This window comes from Typopeltis vanoorti, chromosome 3 (genome assembly GCF_054136105.1).
Source record: "Typopeltis vanoorti isolate ZY-2024b chromosome 3, IOZ_Tvanoo_1.0, whole genome shotgun sequence".
Lineage (NCBI taxonomy): Eukaryota > Metazoa > Arthropoda > Arachnida > Uropygi > Thelyphonidae > Typopeltis > Typopeltis vanoorti.
In genome coordinates, this window is record NC_143551.1 from 9,434,098 (window position 1) to 9,454,051 (window position 19,954).

The 19,954-nt window shown below is 36.4% G+C and overlaps 1 protein-coding gene across 1 annotated transcript in view; it reads right to left on the reverse strand.

Moving 5' to 3' along the window:
• LOC150107901 (small G protein signaling modulator 3 homolog) overlaps positions 1-19,954 on the reverse strand; it is a 231,624-nt gene that overhangs the window by 162,548 nt on the left and 49,122 nt on the right. The window contains exons 5-6 of the mRNA XM_090415425.1: positions 16,651-16,845; positions 16,395-16,529 (exon numbers count right to left, since the gene is read on the reverse strand). Of these exons, the coding sequence (XP_090271551.1) occupies positions 16,395-16,529; positions 16,651-16,845 (330 nt within the window). The remainder of the gene's footprint in view (positions 1-16,394; positions 16,530-16,650; positions 16,846-19,954) is intronic.

Below are 19,954 nucleotides of genomic sequence, written 5' to 3' on the forward strand. Positions count from 1 at the left end.
TAAGAAGTGAATCCCCCCCCCCAAGAAATACAGAAGTGTTGTGGTAAAATTTGGAGAACAAAATAAGGGCTAATATAATGGTAAATATCTCCTGGATTGCTACTCAGGACTAGTCATCACTAACACAATGTTCCAACATAAAGAAGTTCACTTGGAAAGAAGACACAAGAAATAAGAAAAGCCTCATTGACTATGTTATTGTTGATAGTGATATCTTTATGCTAATTCAAGATACACGAGTGTACAGAAGATTTGAAATTGGAAGTGACCATTACTTAGTTTTAAGTAGGATAAAACTAAATACCACATTGACAAGAACAGCATGTAAAAAATAAAAAATAAAAATTTAAAAAGAATTAAAGTTGAACAGCTTTTACAGGTAAACTGTCAACTAAACAAACATTATTGAAGAAAAAATGAAACAGTTCAAAAACAGGAACAAAACCAAACCTTGGATTCTTAGTGGAAAACCCTGAAGAAAACATTAATTCAGCTAGGGAGGCATGTGAATAGAAAGGATAAAAATGTGGAGGCAACGATAGAAAAATAAGAACACCATGGTGGAAGTTAAAGATGCAGTCCTGGAAGAGAAGAAAGCATACTGAAAGTGCCTAGCAAATAAGTTGGTAGATGAAGAATATGAAGATTATAGAAAGTAAATATCAGAATGTTCTGGAGGCTACTGAAAAAAAGCTTAGAAAGGGAGGAAGGAAACAGTGGCATCATTGCGTGCCCATTTAGGTTGGGAGTGCTGTCATGTAGCTTATGCAGCCTGCACTACAAAATTCACATCAATTTGACTGCATTTTTATTGATGTATGAAAATTTTAAGAGTGCATCACCACTCCTCTTAATTGGTCCAATGCAATTAATTGTAAGATAACTTTGAATACTTTATCAATTAATACAATTACAAACATGGAAAGCATAAAGATCAAGTGAACAATATCTATGGTTTGCATGTGCCGTTTATGTGAGAAGCATAAGGGATTTATGCTTCATGGTAAGATTAGATTATAATTGGCAAATGAAGGGGGCAGAATCGAGGTGAAAACAGGTGACTGGTGGTGTGCTGCAAGGTTCAGTGCTGGGACCATTATGTTTAATTTATACATAAATGGTATGAGAAATAACCTGAAAGGAAATATTCAGTTATTTGCTGATGGTGCAAAATTAGGTAGAGTAATAGAGGACACATTGTTAAGATAGCCTATAAGATTACATTGCTATTGAAGAACACATTAACAAGTAGAGATAGGAATGTTGTTATTCCTGTTTATAAGGCCTTGATATGCCCACATCTGGATCTGTGCTCAAGTCTGGTCCCCTGGGTTTCTTGGGATGAGAAAGCAGTGAAGACTATTCAGAGGTGAGTTACAAAGAATTAAATTCCCAAAATAGCTTCATATTATCATACAAGGTATTATTTCATGGTAAGTCAGGCAGAACCAAGAGACTGTGTATTTTTGGACACATTTGTGCTGTTGCCTTGAGTTGTATCAAATAATCTTTTCAGTAGTTGGCAAGCTATAGCAGAGTTTGCAAGGTTGTTTGTAGCTTTTGGCAGACAAATGAGTGAATGGAATTTAAAGCAGCACATGAACATCGATTTTTGTTCAAAGTTAGACAAAAGTGTAAGTGAAACTGTAGGAATGTTAGTCCTTTCTTTGAGGCTTACACTGTGATCAGAATACATTTTTGGAAAATTATGGAGACAATTCGATCAATCGGCTGGCCTTTTTAAAGAGATACAGAGACAGTAATCTTATTCCCAACTGCATCAAGCTGAAAAAGAAATTTACGTCCGTTAAAGCACTTCGGATCTATGATCGCATAAAGAAAGCAATACTTAAGGAACAAATTCAAACAGCCCGCAAAAATCTAGCAATAACTCAAAATCAACTTTCAAAATTGCAATCAGAACAATCGAGTTATATAAATCCAGATATTCTACACGTGCTTGAAAAAATTATTGACAATTCAGCTAAATATGTCCTAGAAAATAATAAAGAAAAACTTAAGGCCAAATTTCACATTTTGAAACAACGGCGAATTGTGACTACCAATCATACGAATCCAACCAATCAGATCTCTTCTCCGGTAAACAGCTCCAACAGTGAACAACTAACAAGTGAGACAAGGAGCGAGCAACCACCGGTAAGCAAGAGTCATGTGATCAACTTTTCAAGGCACACCCTAAATAACGACCAACTTGCGCTATTTGCTAAAGGCCTTACCTTTGCAATAGCACCTAAAAATGTTAATAAATTGAATTTTATATACCACATAGAAAGAGGCATTAGGTCCCTACCCAGTAATATAGCCGATATAATACGATTAGACACCAACAATGTCCTGATTAACAAGAAAACCGTGCATAGCAATCTTACAAAAATGGAACTAGCAGCAATCGAGTCAATGAAAGCTAATCAAGACATAATTATAACAAAATCGGATAAAGGCAATGCCAGTGTCGTCCTTGACAGGTCATCATCCATCCATCATATGAATCAACTAGTCTCTGATAACAGCAGCTATCAGTTAGTAAACTATAACCCAACTAACAGAATAAAGAAAGAAACTGAGAAATTACTTAAGTCCATCACCTCTTAGCCATTAGACACAAGGTTAAAAAACTTATACCCCCATTACGCCCACTCTCCCAGAATATATGGTGTCCCGAAAGCACACAAATAAAACGTGCCGCTTCGACCAATTGTGGAAGGAATAGATAGCCCTAATTACCACCTAGCCATGAAATTAGTGTCAACACTCAAGGAGTTGGTAGGTCATTTCCCCTCCTATATAAAGAACACACAACACTTTATAAACAAAAAAAACATAACACTTGACAAAGATTTATTAGTCAGCTTCGACATTTCTGCAGTTTTCACAAATGTCCCAATCAATGACACAATTCTTCTCCTCATCATCATCAACAACCATGGGTCCAATGCCCATACGTGTCTGCTGCCATCTGTATATGATTCTTCCATATTCCATATAAAACTGTTTGAGGGATTTGGGCTAACCAGCGAAGCTGTTTTATTGTTTTCTGAGGCAGTGATTTTGCGTGTATTGTCCAGCATTTCATTGATCTGGTGCAGGTTTCCTTTATGTTGTTCTGAGCTGGTGTTAATTTATTTCTATAACAGTTTCTTTTTACAGTTCTAATAATAATAAAATAATAATAATAATATAAAGAAAAAAACCACCCAGTACAGAAATGTGATCAGAGTGTCATGGGAACTTCTATGAGGATATTGATAATTAACTTACAATAAATAGACTGTGGGGTGCTTAAGGGTCAAACCTGTATAACTGAGAGGAGACCTCCACATAGCCTTTAAAGGAATGCGGAGAACTGACCAGGGCTTCTGACCTAATGTCCAATCCTCACCTTCTCGTGGTGCACCCTGTTGGGTATCTACTTGGATACTGAACGGACGAGGATGGGCTGGCAATTTGGGACTTAGCTGACCAAATTGTATTCTTATTGGTTAAACCAAAATATAGAATGATGGTACAGCATGACAAAATTTCATGCCGGCTGGAGCGTCACCCGGTTAAACAAGGCCCCCATTGTTTTCGTCAGGGAACCAGGGCGAACAGAGAAAAGTCAGCTACTGGAACAAATCTGAAAATAAACCCCAAATCAACATCACAAGAGTTAAAGATTGGTACTATCAACGTAAGAAGCCTGAATGGCAAAGAAATGGAGCTAGCTGAGGAGTTAGATAAGTACCAGATCGACATAATAGGGGTGACTGAAACAAAAAAGACCAAAACTGGTGAGATCTCTCTCTCTCTGAGCAATTAATACAAAATGTTATATTCAGGCAATGACAATCAAGGAAAAGAAGGAGTAGCCATAGTATTCAACACAAAATACGAGGTTAATCTTCTTGAATGGCAGTCAGTCTCAAGTAGAGTAATGTGGGCAAATATGAGAATGGGGAACTGGACAATGAGACTTATTTGTGCCTATGGTCCCACAGAAGGTTCTACTGAGGTAGAAGTGGAGGAATTTTTTGAGGCTTTAGAAAAATCAACTGACACAATGAAAAATGAAAAGTTGGTCCTTGTTGGGGATCTAAATAGCAGAGTAGGAAATGATTGTGAGACATACAAAAATATTTTGGGAAAATTTGGAGAAAAGAGCAAAGCTAATAATAATGGCAAATATCTGTTGGATTCCTGCTCAGGACATGGACTGGTTATTACTAACACAATGTTCCAACATAAAAATGTGCACAAATTCACATGGAGAGAAGAGGCTAGGAATAAGAAAAGTCTCATTGACTATGTTATTGTTGACAGTGATGTTTTCTCCCTGGTGCAGGACACCAGAGTGTACAGAGGATTTGAAATTGGAAGTGATCACTATTTAGTCTTGAGCAGGATAAAATTGAATTTCATATTGAAAAGAATAACATGTAATAAAGTTTAAAAGCGAATAAAAGTTGAGCAGCTCTCAGATGTGAACTGTAGACTAAAATACACAAAGATTATTGAAGAAAAAATGAAAGAGTTTGAGAACAGGAATCAAACCTTGGAGATTCAGTGGCAAACTCTGAAGAAAACACTGATTGATTCTGCAACAGAGGCATGTGGTGAGGTTGCCTGTAAGGATAAAAAAATCAGAACTCCCTGGTAGACACAGGAACTTAAAGAGGCAGTGAAGGAGAAGAAGAAAGCATACCAAAAGTTCCTGTCAAATAAGTCAGCTTGTGTTCTTAGAGAATATAGAGACAAATGCAAGAATGCTAAACACTGTGTAAAAATAGCTAAACAAAAGTCATGGGAGGACTTTGGCAAGAATATAGAAAATAAATATCAAGAAGGTGGCAAAATATTCTGGAGTTGTTGAAGAAGCTTAGGAATGGAGAAAAGAGTGCTGTAAAAGGAGTTAGAGATGATAAAGGTGACATGAAAATGGAAGAAAAAGATATCCTTGAAGTATGGAGTAATTATTTTGAAAAACTGCTAAATGAAACAAGCAGTGATGACAGCACAGTGGTAAAAAACACTGACCAGGCATGCAGTCAGGAATACATATCCATACTTGAAGTAGAAAAAGCCATCAAAGGCTTGAAATGTGGAAAGGCAGCAGGAGTAGATGATATTCGACCAGAAATGCTGAAGTATGGTGGTATAAGAGTCTTAAAGTGGCTGCACTGCATAGTTCAGAAAGCCTGGACAGAGGGATGAATTCCCGATGATTGGAGTAGAGCTCTCGTAGTACCCATATATAAAAAGGGAAATAAAACTGTTGTTTTAAGGATACTTGCGACATAAGACTGAATGATATAATCACGTAATCACAAGAAAGATATTTATTTAACCAAATATTTCGGTCTGGAAATAGCAGACCATCGTCGGTGGTATTACAAGAACAGTTTAAAAAATATACAAGCTAGAATACTAACAATAGATCGTTGAAATTAGAACATGCCGCGTGATGTTATATCAAAGTGTGAACAGATTATATCAAAATTCTACTTCAAAATATTTCGTTTCATACTTAGTGATATAACATCACGCGGCATGTTCTAATTTCAACGATCTATTGTTAGTATTCTAGCTTGTATATTTTTTAAACTGTTCTTGTAATACCACCGACGATGGTCTGCTATTTCCAGACCGAAATATTTGGTTAAATAAATATCTTTCTTGTGATTACGTGATTATATCATTCGGGAAATAAAACTGAATGTGAGAATTACAGAGATATTTCCCTACTGAGTGTTCCTGGCAAGATCTATGCAAGTATACTTGAGAAACGGTTGAGAAGAATTGTGGAAGAAAAGCTTGGTGAAGAACAAGCTGGATTCAGGCCAAATAGAGGCTGTCAGGAACAGATCTTCACTTTACGACAAATAGTCGAGAAAGCATGGGAATATAACAAAGATCTGTATTTAAGTTTTGTTGATCTGGAAAAGGCATATGACAAGGTGCCAAGAGAGAAGCTATTCAATACGCTGCAGTTATATGGTGTGAATGGGGCATTATATCAAGCAATACTTAGTATTTATTTGAGTTGTAAGTCAGCAGTTAGAATTGAAGGAAGTACAGGAAGATGGTTTAATGTTAAATCTGATGTGAGACAAGGATGTACATTATCCCCTCTGTTATTCATTATCTATATGGATCACATTTTGAAGGAAAGTGGTATTAAACCTGATATCAAAATTGGAGATGTTAATGTCGGCTCTTTGCTTTATGTGGATGATGTTATACTTCTAAATAAATCTGCTACAAGTCTGCAAGATTCTCTGACTAAATTGAATAGCTGTTGTAATAGATATGGTATGAAGGTCAGCAATAAAAAGACAAAGACATTGAAAATATGAAGAATCATTGAAAATGTCAACTGCGTTGTGAATGGAGAACGTGTGGAACAAGTAAAACATTTCAGCTATTTAGGCACAATTTTTACTGAAGATGGTAAATTAAATATAGAAATAGACAACAGAATCAGCAAAGCTGGTATGGTGGGAAGTCAATTGAATAAATTCATATGGAATAAGAGAGAAATTAGTCGGAACACTAAATTAGCTGTATACAAGACAGTGTTCAAACCAGTTTTAACTTATGGATCTGAGAGCTGGGTCAGAAGTAAAACACTTGACCAAAGACCATAGATATGAGAGTCCTGAGAAAGATTATAGGTGTGAACAGATGGCATCAATGGCAATATCATATTAAAAACGAGGATATTAGGAAAGAACTTGACATTGTCAGCATCCAGGAATGTGTTAGCAGAGCTAATCTCAGGTGGTATGGTCACTTAAATAGAATGGGCGAGGAAAGATTAGCAAAACACGTGTTCTGTGCCAGGTTGGCAGCAAAACGACCCAGAGGAAGACCAAGATATAAGTGGATTGATACAGTACAAAGTGCTTTAGACAATAGAAATATAAGATCTGATAATGTTGGAGTCTTGACAAGTAACAGACTGATTCGGAGGAAAATTGTAGATAGGAAATTAATAATGATGTAATTTTTTTCATGTAGTACTATCATATCCTGTACACCCCTTGAGGGTACATGGCAGGAATTTGATGATGATAAATATATTGTCATCAACATCATCAACAACCATGGGTCCAGTGCCCGTAGGTGTCTGTTGTCATATTGATATGATTCTTCCACTGAGTTCTATTTTGTGCAAGATGACTCAGTTTGTGTATAGAGTTTCCGCACCATTTGACGATATCATCGCCCCATTCTCTGTTTGGTCTTCCTTTTTTGTTCTTTCCTTCAATAATTCCAAACAGCAACGTTTTTAATTTTCTCTCATCATTCATTCTACATATATGGACAAATAGACGTAGTTTCCTTTTGATTATTTTCTGGATCAGGTTTTCTTTTGGTTGTATTCGTCTGTAGATTTCCTCATTGTTCATTTTATGTATCCAGCTTATTCTCAAGATCTGTCAATAGCAATTCCTCTCAAATGCCAATATCCTCCTTTCAGATTCTCTGAGGAGTACCCAGGGTGCGCATCCATAGAGCATGCTGCTGAAGATACAGGTTTCTGCAATGCGCAGTTTAGTTTGCATCTTTATAGCTCGGCTCTTCCATATTTTGTCCATGGCTTTTAAAATAGTTGTTGCTCTGGCTATTCTAATTTTTATCTCTTTTTTGGGGTCCAAGTCATGCGTTCATGTGGCATCCAAGATATGTGAAGCGATCCACATTTTCCAGTTGAAATCTGTCTATCGTAACTCTGTTCAGAAACTCCTGTTGTACGAATATCATTGTCTGTTCCATTTTCAGTTGCAATGTCTGAAGACGCAGCAAGGCTGTAACAGACCTTTGCAATGTCTGTTCCAGCCTTGCTGCGTCTTCTTCAATCAGGACAATGTCATCTGCAAAATAGAGGTAGTTTATTCTCATGCCATTTATTGAAATGCCTCTACCTTCTTCTTTAATATTATCTAGTGTTCTTCCCAGATGTGTGATGAAGATGATTGGTGATATTGGGTCCCCTTGTCTTGTGCCTTGACTAGTGGCAAACCAATCTCCAGTCTCACCTGCTATTCTGATTTTTGTTTGTGCTTGGCTGTTTATATCTTTCAGCAGGCAGATCAATTTATTGTCCACACCATAGGATTCCAAGACAGCCCATGTTATATTTTAGTCAATATTATCAAATGCTTTTTGGAAGCGCACGAAACTGCAGTATATCTTTTTGTTCTTTCTTCGAGCTTTCTCTGCTATTAGTCTTAGTGCAAGTATTTGTTGCACTGTACTTCAATCTTTTGGAAATCTGGCTTGCTCATCCGGAAGATGTGCCACCATATGCTCCTTCAGGCATTCTGTTAATATTTTCATCAGCACTTTGCCAAGATGACTCATTAATGCAATAGTTCTTTCAATGGTGCTTTCTAAAGCACTGCCTTTCTTATGAAGAACAACCAAGACCGATTTTTTCCACTCTTTGGGAGGATATCCTGATCTCCGTATTTCTTTTACAACTGATTCTCCCCCATATTTTAGCATCTCGCCTATTATGTTGTCATTTCCAAAACTCCCGTTGTTCTTGAGATGTTTTATAGCCTTATTCACCTCCTTTTCCAAGATGTCATTTTCAAAGATCTCTGCTGGTGGAGAGATTGCTTTTAGTTCTTTGATTACTTCTGTTGCAGTATCATTTAGTTGATTTTTATATAGTTCGCTGCAATACCTTATCCATCTATGCATGATTTCTGTCTTGTCCATCAATACTTTACCATTTTCATCTTTGACTGCTACTGATCTTGTTTGCCATTCTTCTCCTACAGAACAAATTTCTGCCAGACGTTACGGCTCTCTTTGTTCACGTACTAAGTTCCGGTTACTTTGTGTGGCAAAATAAATTTTACCTACAACAAGAAGGTACGGCCATGGGCTCACAACTATCCCCACCCCCAACTACTAACTTTTATATGGAGGCCTTTGAGCAAAGTGCTCTTAATTCCTTCACTCTAAAACCTACAGTATGGCTTAGATACGTTGATGATGTGTTCGTTATCTGGCCACATGGACGACAAACATTAAGCACATTCCTTAGCCACCTGAACAAACAACACGAACGCATACGATTTACTATCGAAATTGAAAATCAGAACTTGCTCCCCTTCCTGATACACTGGTCACACATCTTCCTTCAAGCAGTCTATCCTTCACGGTCTACCGCAAAACAACACACACACTGGCCAATACATACATGCTAATTCATATCACCACCCATCACAAAAATATGGAGTCATTAACACCCTTAAAATCAGAGCTATAACAATTTGCTCTAACCAGCAAGCTCTTAAACAAGAACTAAAAATCATCAGCGACACATTTATAAATTGATATAACAAAAATACCAAGAGGTGCTTAAGGGTCAAAGTTGTATAACTGAGAAGAGACCTCCACATAACCTTCAAAGGAATGCAGAAAACTGACCAGGGCTTCTGACCTAATGTCCAATCCTCACCTTCTCGTGGTGCACCCTGTTGGGTATCTACTTTGATACTGAACGAACGAGGATGGGCTGGCAATTTGGGATTTAGCCGACCAAATTGCATTCTTATTGGCTTAAACCAATATACAAAATGATGGTACAACACAACAAAATTTCATGCCAGCTGGGGCGTCGCCCAGTTAAACAACGCCCCCGTTGTTTTCGCAAGGGAACCAGGGCGAACAGAGAAAAGTCAGCTACTGGAACAAATCTGAAAGCACACACCCCAACTCAACTTCACCAGAGTTAAACATCAGTACAATCAACATATGAAGCCTGATTGGCAAAGAAATGGAGCTAGCTGAGCAATTAGCTAATACCAGATCGAAATAATAGGGGTGACTAAAACAAAAAAGACAAAACCTGGTGAGATCTTTCTGAACAATAAATACCAAATGTCATATTCAGGAAATACCACTTTCCTTCATAATGTGATCCATATAGATGATGAATAACAATGGAGATAATATACATCCTCTTCTCATACCTGGGCGAACTGATTTAACATAAAATCATCTTCTTGTACGTCCATCAATATCAGTTGAATAATCAATTGAATACATTTATACAGAACAAGAGGGCAATCATCCAGGAGACTAAGCAAGCAGTAAAGAAGACAATGTTTAATCCAGTTTTAACATATAGATAGATAGTGAGTTTGAAATCAGAAAATTGAGGAAATTCTGAAGAAACCACATATGAGTTCTGAGCAAAATTAGGGTAGTGACATCAGTGTATTAAAAATAAAAATGCTGAAAAAGAAATTGATACTATATTCAAGAATGTATAGGCAGAGTTAACCTAAAATGGTCATCATCAAATTCCTGCCATGTACCCTCAAGAGGTGTACAGGATATGATAGTACTACATGAAAAATTTACATCATTACTAACTTCCTATTTACAATTTTCCTCCAAATCAATCTATTACTTGTCAAGACTCCAATATTATCAGATCTTATATTTCTGTCGTCTAAGGCATTTTTAACAGTATCGATCCACCTATACTTTTGTCTTCCTTTGGGTCGTTTTCCTGCCAACTTGGCAGAGAACACTTGTTTTGCCAATCTTTCCTCGTCCATTCTGTTTAAATGACCATACCACCTGAGATTAGCTCTGCTAATTCATTCCTGGATGCTGACAATGTGAAGTTCTTTTCTAATATTCTCATTTTTAATATGATATTGCCATTGATGTCATCTGTTCACGCCTCTGATCTTTCTCAGGTCTCTCATAACTACAATCTTTGGTCAAGTGTTTTACTTCTGCCCCAGCTGTCAGATCCATAAGTTAAAACTGGTTTGAACACTGTCTTGTATACAGCTAATTTAGTGTTCCGACTATTTTTTCTCTTATTCATATGAATTTATTCAACTGACTTCCTACTATACCAGCTTTATTGATTCTGTTGTCTATTTCCATATTTAATTTACCATCTTCACTAAAAATCGTGCCTAAGTAGGTGAAATGTTTTACTTGTTCCACAAGTTCTCCTTTCACAATGCCGTTGACATTTTCAACAAATCTGCTTATTTTCAATTGTCTTTGTCTTTTTATTGCTGACCTTCATACCATATCCATTACAACAGTAATTCAATTTAGTCAAGGAATCTTGCAGACTCGTAGCGGATTTATTGATAAGTATAACATCGTCCGCATAAAGCAAAGAGCTGACATTAACATCTCCAATTTTGATATCATGTTTAATACCACTTTCCTTCATAATGTGATCCATACAGATAATGAATAACAGAGGAGATAATGTACATCCTTGTCTCACACCAGATTTAACATTAAACCATCTTTCTGTACTTCCTTCAATTCTAACTGCTGACTTCCAACTCAAATAAAGACTAAGTATTGCTTGATATAATGCTCCATTGACACCATATAACTGTACCATATTGAATAGCTTCTATCTTGGCACCTTATCATATGCCTTTTCCAGATCTACAAAACTCAAACAGAGATCTTTCTTATATTCCCATGATTTCTCCACTATTTGTCGTAAAGTGAAGATCTGATTCTGACAGCTTCTATTTGGCCAGAATCCAGCTTGTTCCTCACCAGGCTTTTCTTCTACAATTCTTCTCAACCGTTTCTCAAGTATACTTGCATATATCTTACCAGCAGTGTTGAGTGTTTTTTACTACTGTGCTATCACAAGCACTGATAGCACAGTAGTAATCATCATCATCAAATTCCTGCCATGTACCCTCAAGGGGTGTACAGGATATGACAGTACTACATGAAAAAATTACATCATTACTAACTTCCTATCTACAATTTTCCACCAAATTAGTCTGTTACTTGTCAAGACTCCAACATTATCAGATCTTATATTTCTATCGTCTAAGGCACTTTGTAATGTATCAATCCACCTATATCTTGGTCTTCCTCTGAGTCGTTTTCCTGCCAACCTAGCAGAGAACACTTGTTTTGATAATCTTTCGTCTCCCATTCTATTTAAGTGACAATACCACCTGAGATTAGCTCTGCTAACGCATTCCTGGATGATGACAATGTCAAGTTCTTTCCTAATATCCTCATTTTTAATATGATATTGCCATTGATGCCATCTGTTCACGCCTATAATCTTTCTCAGGAATCTCATATCTGCGGTCTCTAGTCTTTAGTCAAGTGTCTTACTTCTGACCCAGCACAGATCCATCAGTTAAAACTGGTTTGAACACTGTCATGTATACAGCTAATTTATTGTTCCGACTAATTTCTCTCTTATTCCATATGAATTTATTCAATTGACTTCCCACCATACCAGCTTTGCTGAATCTGTTGTCTATTTCTATATTTAATTTACCATCTTCAGTAAAAATCATGCCTAAGTAGCTGAAATGTTTTACTTGTTCAACAGGTTCTCCATTCACAACACAGTTGATATTTTCAATTATTCTGCCTATTTTAATTGTCTTTGTCTTTTTATTGCTGACCTTCATACCATATCTATTACAACAGCAACTGAATTTAGTCAGAGAATCTTGTAGACTTGTAGCGGATTTATTTAGAAGTATAATATCATCCACATAAAGCAAAGAGCCGACATTAACATCTCCAATTTTGATATCAGGTTTAATACCACTTTCCTTCAAAATGTGATCCATATATATAATGAATAACAGAGGGGATAATGTACATCCTTGTCTCACACCAGATTTAACATTAAACCATCTTCCTGTACTTCCTTCAATTCTAACTGCTGACTTACAACTCAAACTAAGTATTGCTTGATATAATGCCGCATTGACACCATATAACTGCAACGTATTGAATAGCTTCTCTCTTGGCACCTTGTCATATGCCTTTTCCAAATCGACAAAACTTAAATACAGATCTTTGTTATATTCCCATGCTTTCTCGACTATTTGTCGTAAAGTGAAGATCTGATCCTGACAGCCTCTATTTGGCCTGAATCCAGCTTGTACTTCACCATGCTTTTCTTCCACAATTCTTCTCAACCGTTTCTCAAGTATACTTGCATAGATCTTGCCAGGAACACTCAGTAGGGAAATACCTCTGTAATTCTCACATTCAGTTTTATTTCCCTTTTTATATATGGGTACTATGAGAGCTCTACTCCAATCATCGGGAATTCGTCCCTCCCAGGCTTTCTGAACTATGCATTGCAGCCACTGCAAGACTTTTATACCACCATACTTCAGCATTTCTGTTCGAATATCATCTACTCCTGCTGCCTTTCCACATTTCAAGCCTTTGATGGCTTTTTCTACTTCAAGTATGGATATGTATTCCTGACTGAATGCCTGGTCAGTGTTTTTTACCACTGTGCTGTCATCACTGCTTGTTTCATTTAGCAGTTTTTCAAAGCAATTACTCCATACTTCACGGATATCTTTTTCTCCTGTTTTCACGTCACCTTTATTATCTCCAACTTCTTTTACACCCCTCTTTCCTCCATTCCTAAGCTTCTTCAACAACCTCCAAAATATTTTGCCACCTTCTTGATATTTATTTTCTATATTCTTGCCAAAGTCCTCCCATGACTTTTGTTTAGCTAGTTTTACACACTGTTTAGCTTTCTTACATTTGTCTCTGTATTCTGTAAGAGTAAAAGGTGACTTATTTGCCAGGAACTTTTGATATGCTTTCTTCTTTTCCTTCACTGCCTCTTTAACTTCCTGTGTCCACCAGGTAGTTCTGATTTTTTTATCCTTGCACACAACCTCACCACATGCCTCTCTGGCAGAATCAATCAATGTTTTCTTCAGAGTTTGCCACTGAATCTCCAAGGTTTGATTCCTGTTCTCAAACTCTTTCATTTTCTTTTCAATAATCTTTCTGTATTTTAGTCTACAGTTCACATCTGAGAGCTGCTCAACTTTTATTCGCTTTAAAACTTTCTTACATGTTATTCTTTTCAGTACGAAATTCAATTTTATCCTGCTCAAGACTAAATAGTGATCACTTCCAATTTCAAATCCTCTGTACACTCTGGTGTCCTGCACCAGGGAGAAAACATCACTATCAACAATAACATAGTCAATGAGACTTTTCTTATTCCTAGCCTCTTCTCTCCATGTGAATTTGTGCACATTTTTATGTTGGAATTTTGTGTTAATAATAACCAGTCCATGTCCTGAGAGAAATCCAACAGATATTTGCCATTATTATTAGATTTGCTCTTTTTCTCCAAATTTTCCCAAAATATTTTTGAATGTCTCACAATCATTTCCTACTCTGCTATTTAGATCCCCAACATGGACAAACTTTTCCTTTTTCATTGTGTCAGTTGCTCTTTCTAAAGCTTCAAAAAATTCCTCCACTTCTACCTTAGTAGAACCTTCTGTGGGACCATAGGCACAAATAAGTCTCATTATCCAGTTCCCCATTCTTATATTTTCCCACATTACTCTACTTGAGACTGACTGCCATTCAAGAAAATTAACCTCATATTTTGTGTTGAATACTATGGCTACTCCTTCTTTTCCTTGATTGTCATTGCCTGCATATAACATTTTGTATTTATTGCTCAGAAAGATCTCACCAGTTTTATTCTTTTTTTGTTTCAGTCACCCCTATTATGTCGATCTGGTACTTATCTAATTCCTCAGCTAGCTCCATTTCTTTGCATTCAGGCTTCTTATGTTGATAGTACCGATCTTTAACTCTGGTGATGTTGAGTTGGGGTGTTTTTTCAGATTTGTTCCGTTTTGTTTTTTTAAGTTATGTAAAATGGTATGGTGACTATAACCGAATGGGAGGCAAAAGACTAACAGAGTAGGTATTAAAAACAAAATGATAATTCTGGGAATTGTCACATCTCGTACTTTTCTTTTCAATATGATATTCAACTTCATCTTGTTCAAAATGAAATGGTGATCCCTTCCTATTCAAATCCCCTTGTATCCTCTTGTGTCCTGAACCACTATGAAGATGTCACTATCAACAAATATGTTGTCAATGCAACTACTGAAATTTTTCTTATTTCTTGTCTTTTCTCTCTGTATGTGAGTTCATGCACATCTATGTTGGCACATTGTTTCTAGTAGCTAGTTCATGTCCTGAACAGAAATCCAGCAGGTACTTATCATTATTAACTTTGTTCTTTTTTCCAAATTTTCTCAAACATTTCTGTATGTCTAATATTCATTTCCAACACTGCTATTTAGATCACCAACAAGGAGCATCTTTTCCTCTTATCAGCTGCCTTCTCTAATGACTCAAAAAAATGTCTCACTTCTTTCTTAATAGAACCTCCTATGGGACTATAGACACAAACAAGTCTCTCCATAAATTTCAATATACAGTACCTCTCTGATTCTTCTGTCAGGTCTAGTTCTTTTCCTTTGATAATTCTTACAGTGATGATGTCCATCTTGAATTCTGCTGATGCTGCGTATGTTCCAACAGCTGACCTTTCACTGTTCACTCTGGTTCTCAGATAAAAAAAAAACAGGGGTTTTTGTTTAACTGGATGTAACCTAGCCAGCATGGAATTTAATCATGTTGCATCATCATTCCATTTTGGGTTAAGCCAATACAGAATACAATTTGGTTAGCAAAATTTCAATTTGCCGACTGATCGTCCTTCCTTCAGTATCCAGGTAGTAGACACCTACTAACATGGCACACCATAAGAAGGTGAAGACTGGACATTAGGTCAATAGACCTGGTCGGTTCTCTGCATTTTCTTTAAAAAGCTATGTGGGGTGTCTCCTTCCATTTATCTTTGACCCTTATGTGACTCTATCTTCTTTAACTACGCGTTATTTCTACTTCCAATGCAGGGTCCGCATGTTACTACTTGTTAGTACCACTCCCAATCGAACTGTCGCCTAGTCTGCCGCTGGGAGGGGGATATATTTTTGACTGTAGAAGCGTGTGTTAACGGGACCGGTTAGCCTGCTTGCAGGATGAAAAAAGCTCTACTGCCCGCGCCCAAGACTGGCTAACTTGGCTATACCTGAGGAAGATCCTCAAATTCCTCACGTCTTCGACGGGAATTGAACCTGGGACACTCCTTCCCCAGACATATGGTTGTGAAGCGCAAAGCCACTAGGTTAACCAAGCAGACCCTTATGTGACTCTATAAGGTTTATTTACTTTTCATAGATGTAGTTAATGCTCTGTAAATTTAAAGCCTTTAAGTATATTTTATGTAATTCTATGGCTAATGAATCAAAGTTACAGGGCCTGCAAAATGAGTCACTGGAAATAAATTAACATCTTGCTGTGAATGTGAATATACAGGCTCATATCACAGAATATGAAAAATAACCACAAAAATTAAACTATATCAGAATTTATGAAACCTATTTCAAAAATTATCCTAAATATGAAATGGTCAGAACATTCCTAAAGTATGGGAGATAATTATATAAATGTAAAAAGATTATAAAGATTGACATCATAATTACCACCCCTGTTCCCTGACAATAACCAATGTCAGGATAAAGCCATGCTAATCCACGAAGTATTCTGCGCAACCTCGGTATACCTGTACTGTTCATGTGAGAAAAGCAAGCATTGCTTGGAAGAGTACGCAGAAGATCCTGCAAGAATCAAAATATTTCTTAAATAAAATTTCCTGATAATAACTGAAAACCATTTTTAAGATAAAGACATCAAAATTTCAACATCCAAACTAATATCATAAAACATCTCGACTTTTACCTTTTCAATTTGCTTGGATGTCATCACATGGTCATTTGAACTAGCCTTCACGACATCCTTGTATGTAAGGTCGGAAGAAACTTTCTTTTGCATAGCTCCAGACAACCGCATCCATAGCTGAGGCCGCAATGAATGTGGAATTCCTTGTTGCACTAATGACTTAAGTTTTTCTGAACGAGGCAAGTGTGGTTCCACCTATTAAACACAAAAGCAAGCAACTTTTATGACTTGCAATAAAATTCATTTCATAGAAAAATTAGGCTGTATCATTATTCAGATTAGAATTTTTACAGACACACTACTGTTTTTATTGATAAGTGACTGAATTATTCATCAATAAAAGTATTTAAGCAATTATTTAAGAATGCTGCTGGTCAGTAATCGTCAATAATGTTGATTCCAATGGGAAAAACAAAGGATCTTTTGGAGTTCAAAAGATCTATTATGATTTATTATGAGTGCCCGTCTGGCTGCAGCCATGATTTTGAAAACATCAGAGCTGACTGGTTTCTCAAAAGTTGAAATATCACAGGTGTTTGATCAGTGGAAAAATAACCCACATTGTTTGTCCAAGAGGCATAACTGTGGTCCTAAGACAGTCTATCAAGAACAAGATCGCTGTTATCTGAGAAGGCTTGTATGGACAAACAGAACTTCCTATGTTCAGCAATTGACTGAAGCATTTAATCACAACTGTTCCAGACCTACATCTCAGTGAACTATGCTTAGGGAATAGAAGAAGATCAGTATTGGCAGTTGCATGTTTATATGGAAACCACTGATTTTTCTAATTCAGTGGCTGGTATAACAAATGCATATTACATGAAGTAAGGCATGGTCCAGCATGATCCTTGAGGAAAAATATCATCACTAAAATACATCGAAAACAGTTCCAATGGCTGGGCCACATGGCTAGATCTAATCATTTAGTTTACCTTAAATAGCACCAGAAAGCTGGATCTAGGCTAGATCTAGAATCAACTGGACAGATAATATTAGAAAACTGACTAATTCTCTTGTTAAGGAGATCCCAGGACAGAAACACCTGCAGAGAGTATGTCAGGCTGTCATCTTTATAGTGCCCTAACACTCTTAATAGACTATGGGTGAAGAAGATAAACAAATCATTAACAGCAAAAAAATTCCAGCACTGAAATATCCTTACATGCCATACAATTAAAACATACCCCTGACAAAGTCCCCATTATCGATTTCTAAGAAAACAAAACCAAATTATGCTGCTCTGAACTTGAGAGATAAGAACCACTCAATGTACATAAACTCAAGTATTTTACTATCCCTCCCCTTGTAGAAATTTACTCTTGACCCAACCAAACTCCTTTTAATACATTATTTCATAAAATCCACATAACAAACTCAATTTTTCTGTTATCTACATCTGATGACAGCAAGCAAAATGTTATATACATGTAAACTGCAATGTACATAACAGGTGTTTTGTCCCGTTTTTTTCTTTATTTTCAGTTCTTTTAAATTCATTGTTTGCATAATTCATTTATTCATTATTGGTTTTATTGATGTTTTTCGGCTGTCTTATATGTATTTCTATACTCAGTTGTCAGTTCCTTGTGTTCAACACTTCTAATTATGTATCACCTTAGCTCTAATCAAGTCTTATATCAAGTTATTTATGATCATGTTATGCTTTCTTGGGAAGTATCTAATTATATTTATGTTTCCATTAGAACAGGTTACATGCTGATCTAGCTAGAAATTATAATCACCTTAGGAGAATACTATCTTTGGTCCCATGATATCAGTTACTGAATGGGAAAAATGACAGCAATGCATGGGAATCTTTGAAAAAGTGCATAACTAAGGCAGTTTCTGAATGTATCCCTTGTGTTCAAAGAATAAATAGGTTTGGAGTGTAATGGATGTCCAACCTTATTAAGCAAGATATCCACAAGAAGAAAATGATGTGGAAAGAATATCATGAAAATAAAAGTGAGAGGAGTTATGAATGATATAAAGTGCAGGCCAAAAAAGTATTGCATGGAAAGCTAAATCAGAGTATGAAAAGAAATTGGCTATGCAGGCTAAAAGCAATCCAAAAGAATTTTATCATTCTGCTGCAAGCAAAAGAAATAATGGAAGAGTAACTTTACTAAATACAGATAGTACTCTAGAGTCAGAAGCTAATGAGATTATTCAATTAACGAGTGCTCAATTTGCTAAGATATATCAACTAGGTGTATGTAACATGGTGCACAGTGCTATTACTACATTGGATGAAGAGTTAGAGGTTCATGAAAATGAGCCTGAAGAGCTGTTGTATAACCTGGATAAGAATTTGTCAATAGGAACAGATGAAATATTGACGTTTGCTAAAGGAATGTACAACTGATTTAGCTAGGCCTTTCGCATGTTTGCATAACTTGAGTCTCAGCTCAGCAAATGATACCACAGGAATCAAAAGAATGTTATGAAAGTTCCATTGTATAAGGGTGGTGCAAAAACTGATGTGGCTAACTACCGACCTATCACTATCTATGGTGTGGTAGTGAAGATTTTAGAGAGGTTGGTAAGAACTCACATACAGAAATGGGTAGACAAATAAACTATACTCTGCAAGGAGCAGCATGAGTTTACTAAAGAAGGTCATGGTTTAGCAACTTGCTCACATTTTATAACAATGTTACAGCCGAATTGGATAAAAGAAATGGATACAATGATAATGTTGGATTTTTCTAATGTATTTGATAGGATAACAAATGAAAGGGGCTGCTGAATAAACTCGAAAATATGCGATTGAAATATAAACTGTCTCTTGACTTTGATCAGATATTAAAAAGTGGTATACAGTGGGTGTGAATCTGCCTGATTTAAGGTGACCAGTGGCATACCTCGGAGTTTAGTCCTTGTCCACTGTTCCAATCTATACATTAATAGCAATAGGAAGGGACTAACAGGAGATGTGCAATTGTTTGCAGATGATATGAAGATAGGCAAGGCAATTAGGGATACTACTGATATCCAGCACATACAAAATGATTTGAATAGACTGAAAATTTGGGCAAATGAAAATGGCTATCAGTTTAATGTTAGCAAGTGTAAAGTTATGCACTTTGGCATGATGAGATTTTCAGCAGCATATTATATTTGTGGGGTAATGCTATAGGAAGCTGATGAGACTTGGGATCTTGACATAATGGTGGATAGAAATTTGAAGTTTCACATAGTAAATGTTCCAAATACAAGTTAGAAGATAATTGTAATAGCGAACCTTGACATGTATGGATAAGGAAATAATTTTGCCTCTTTATAAGGCTTTGATAAGACC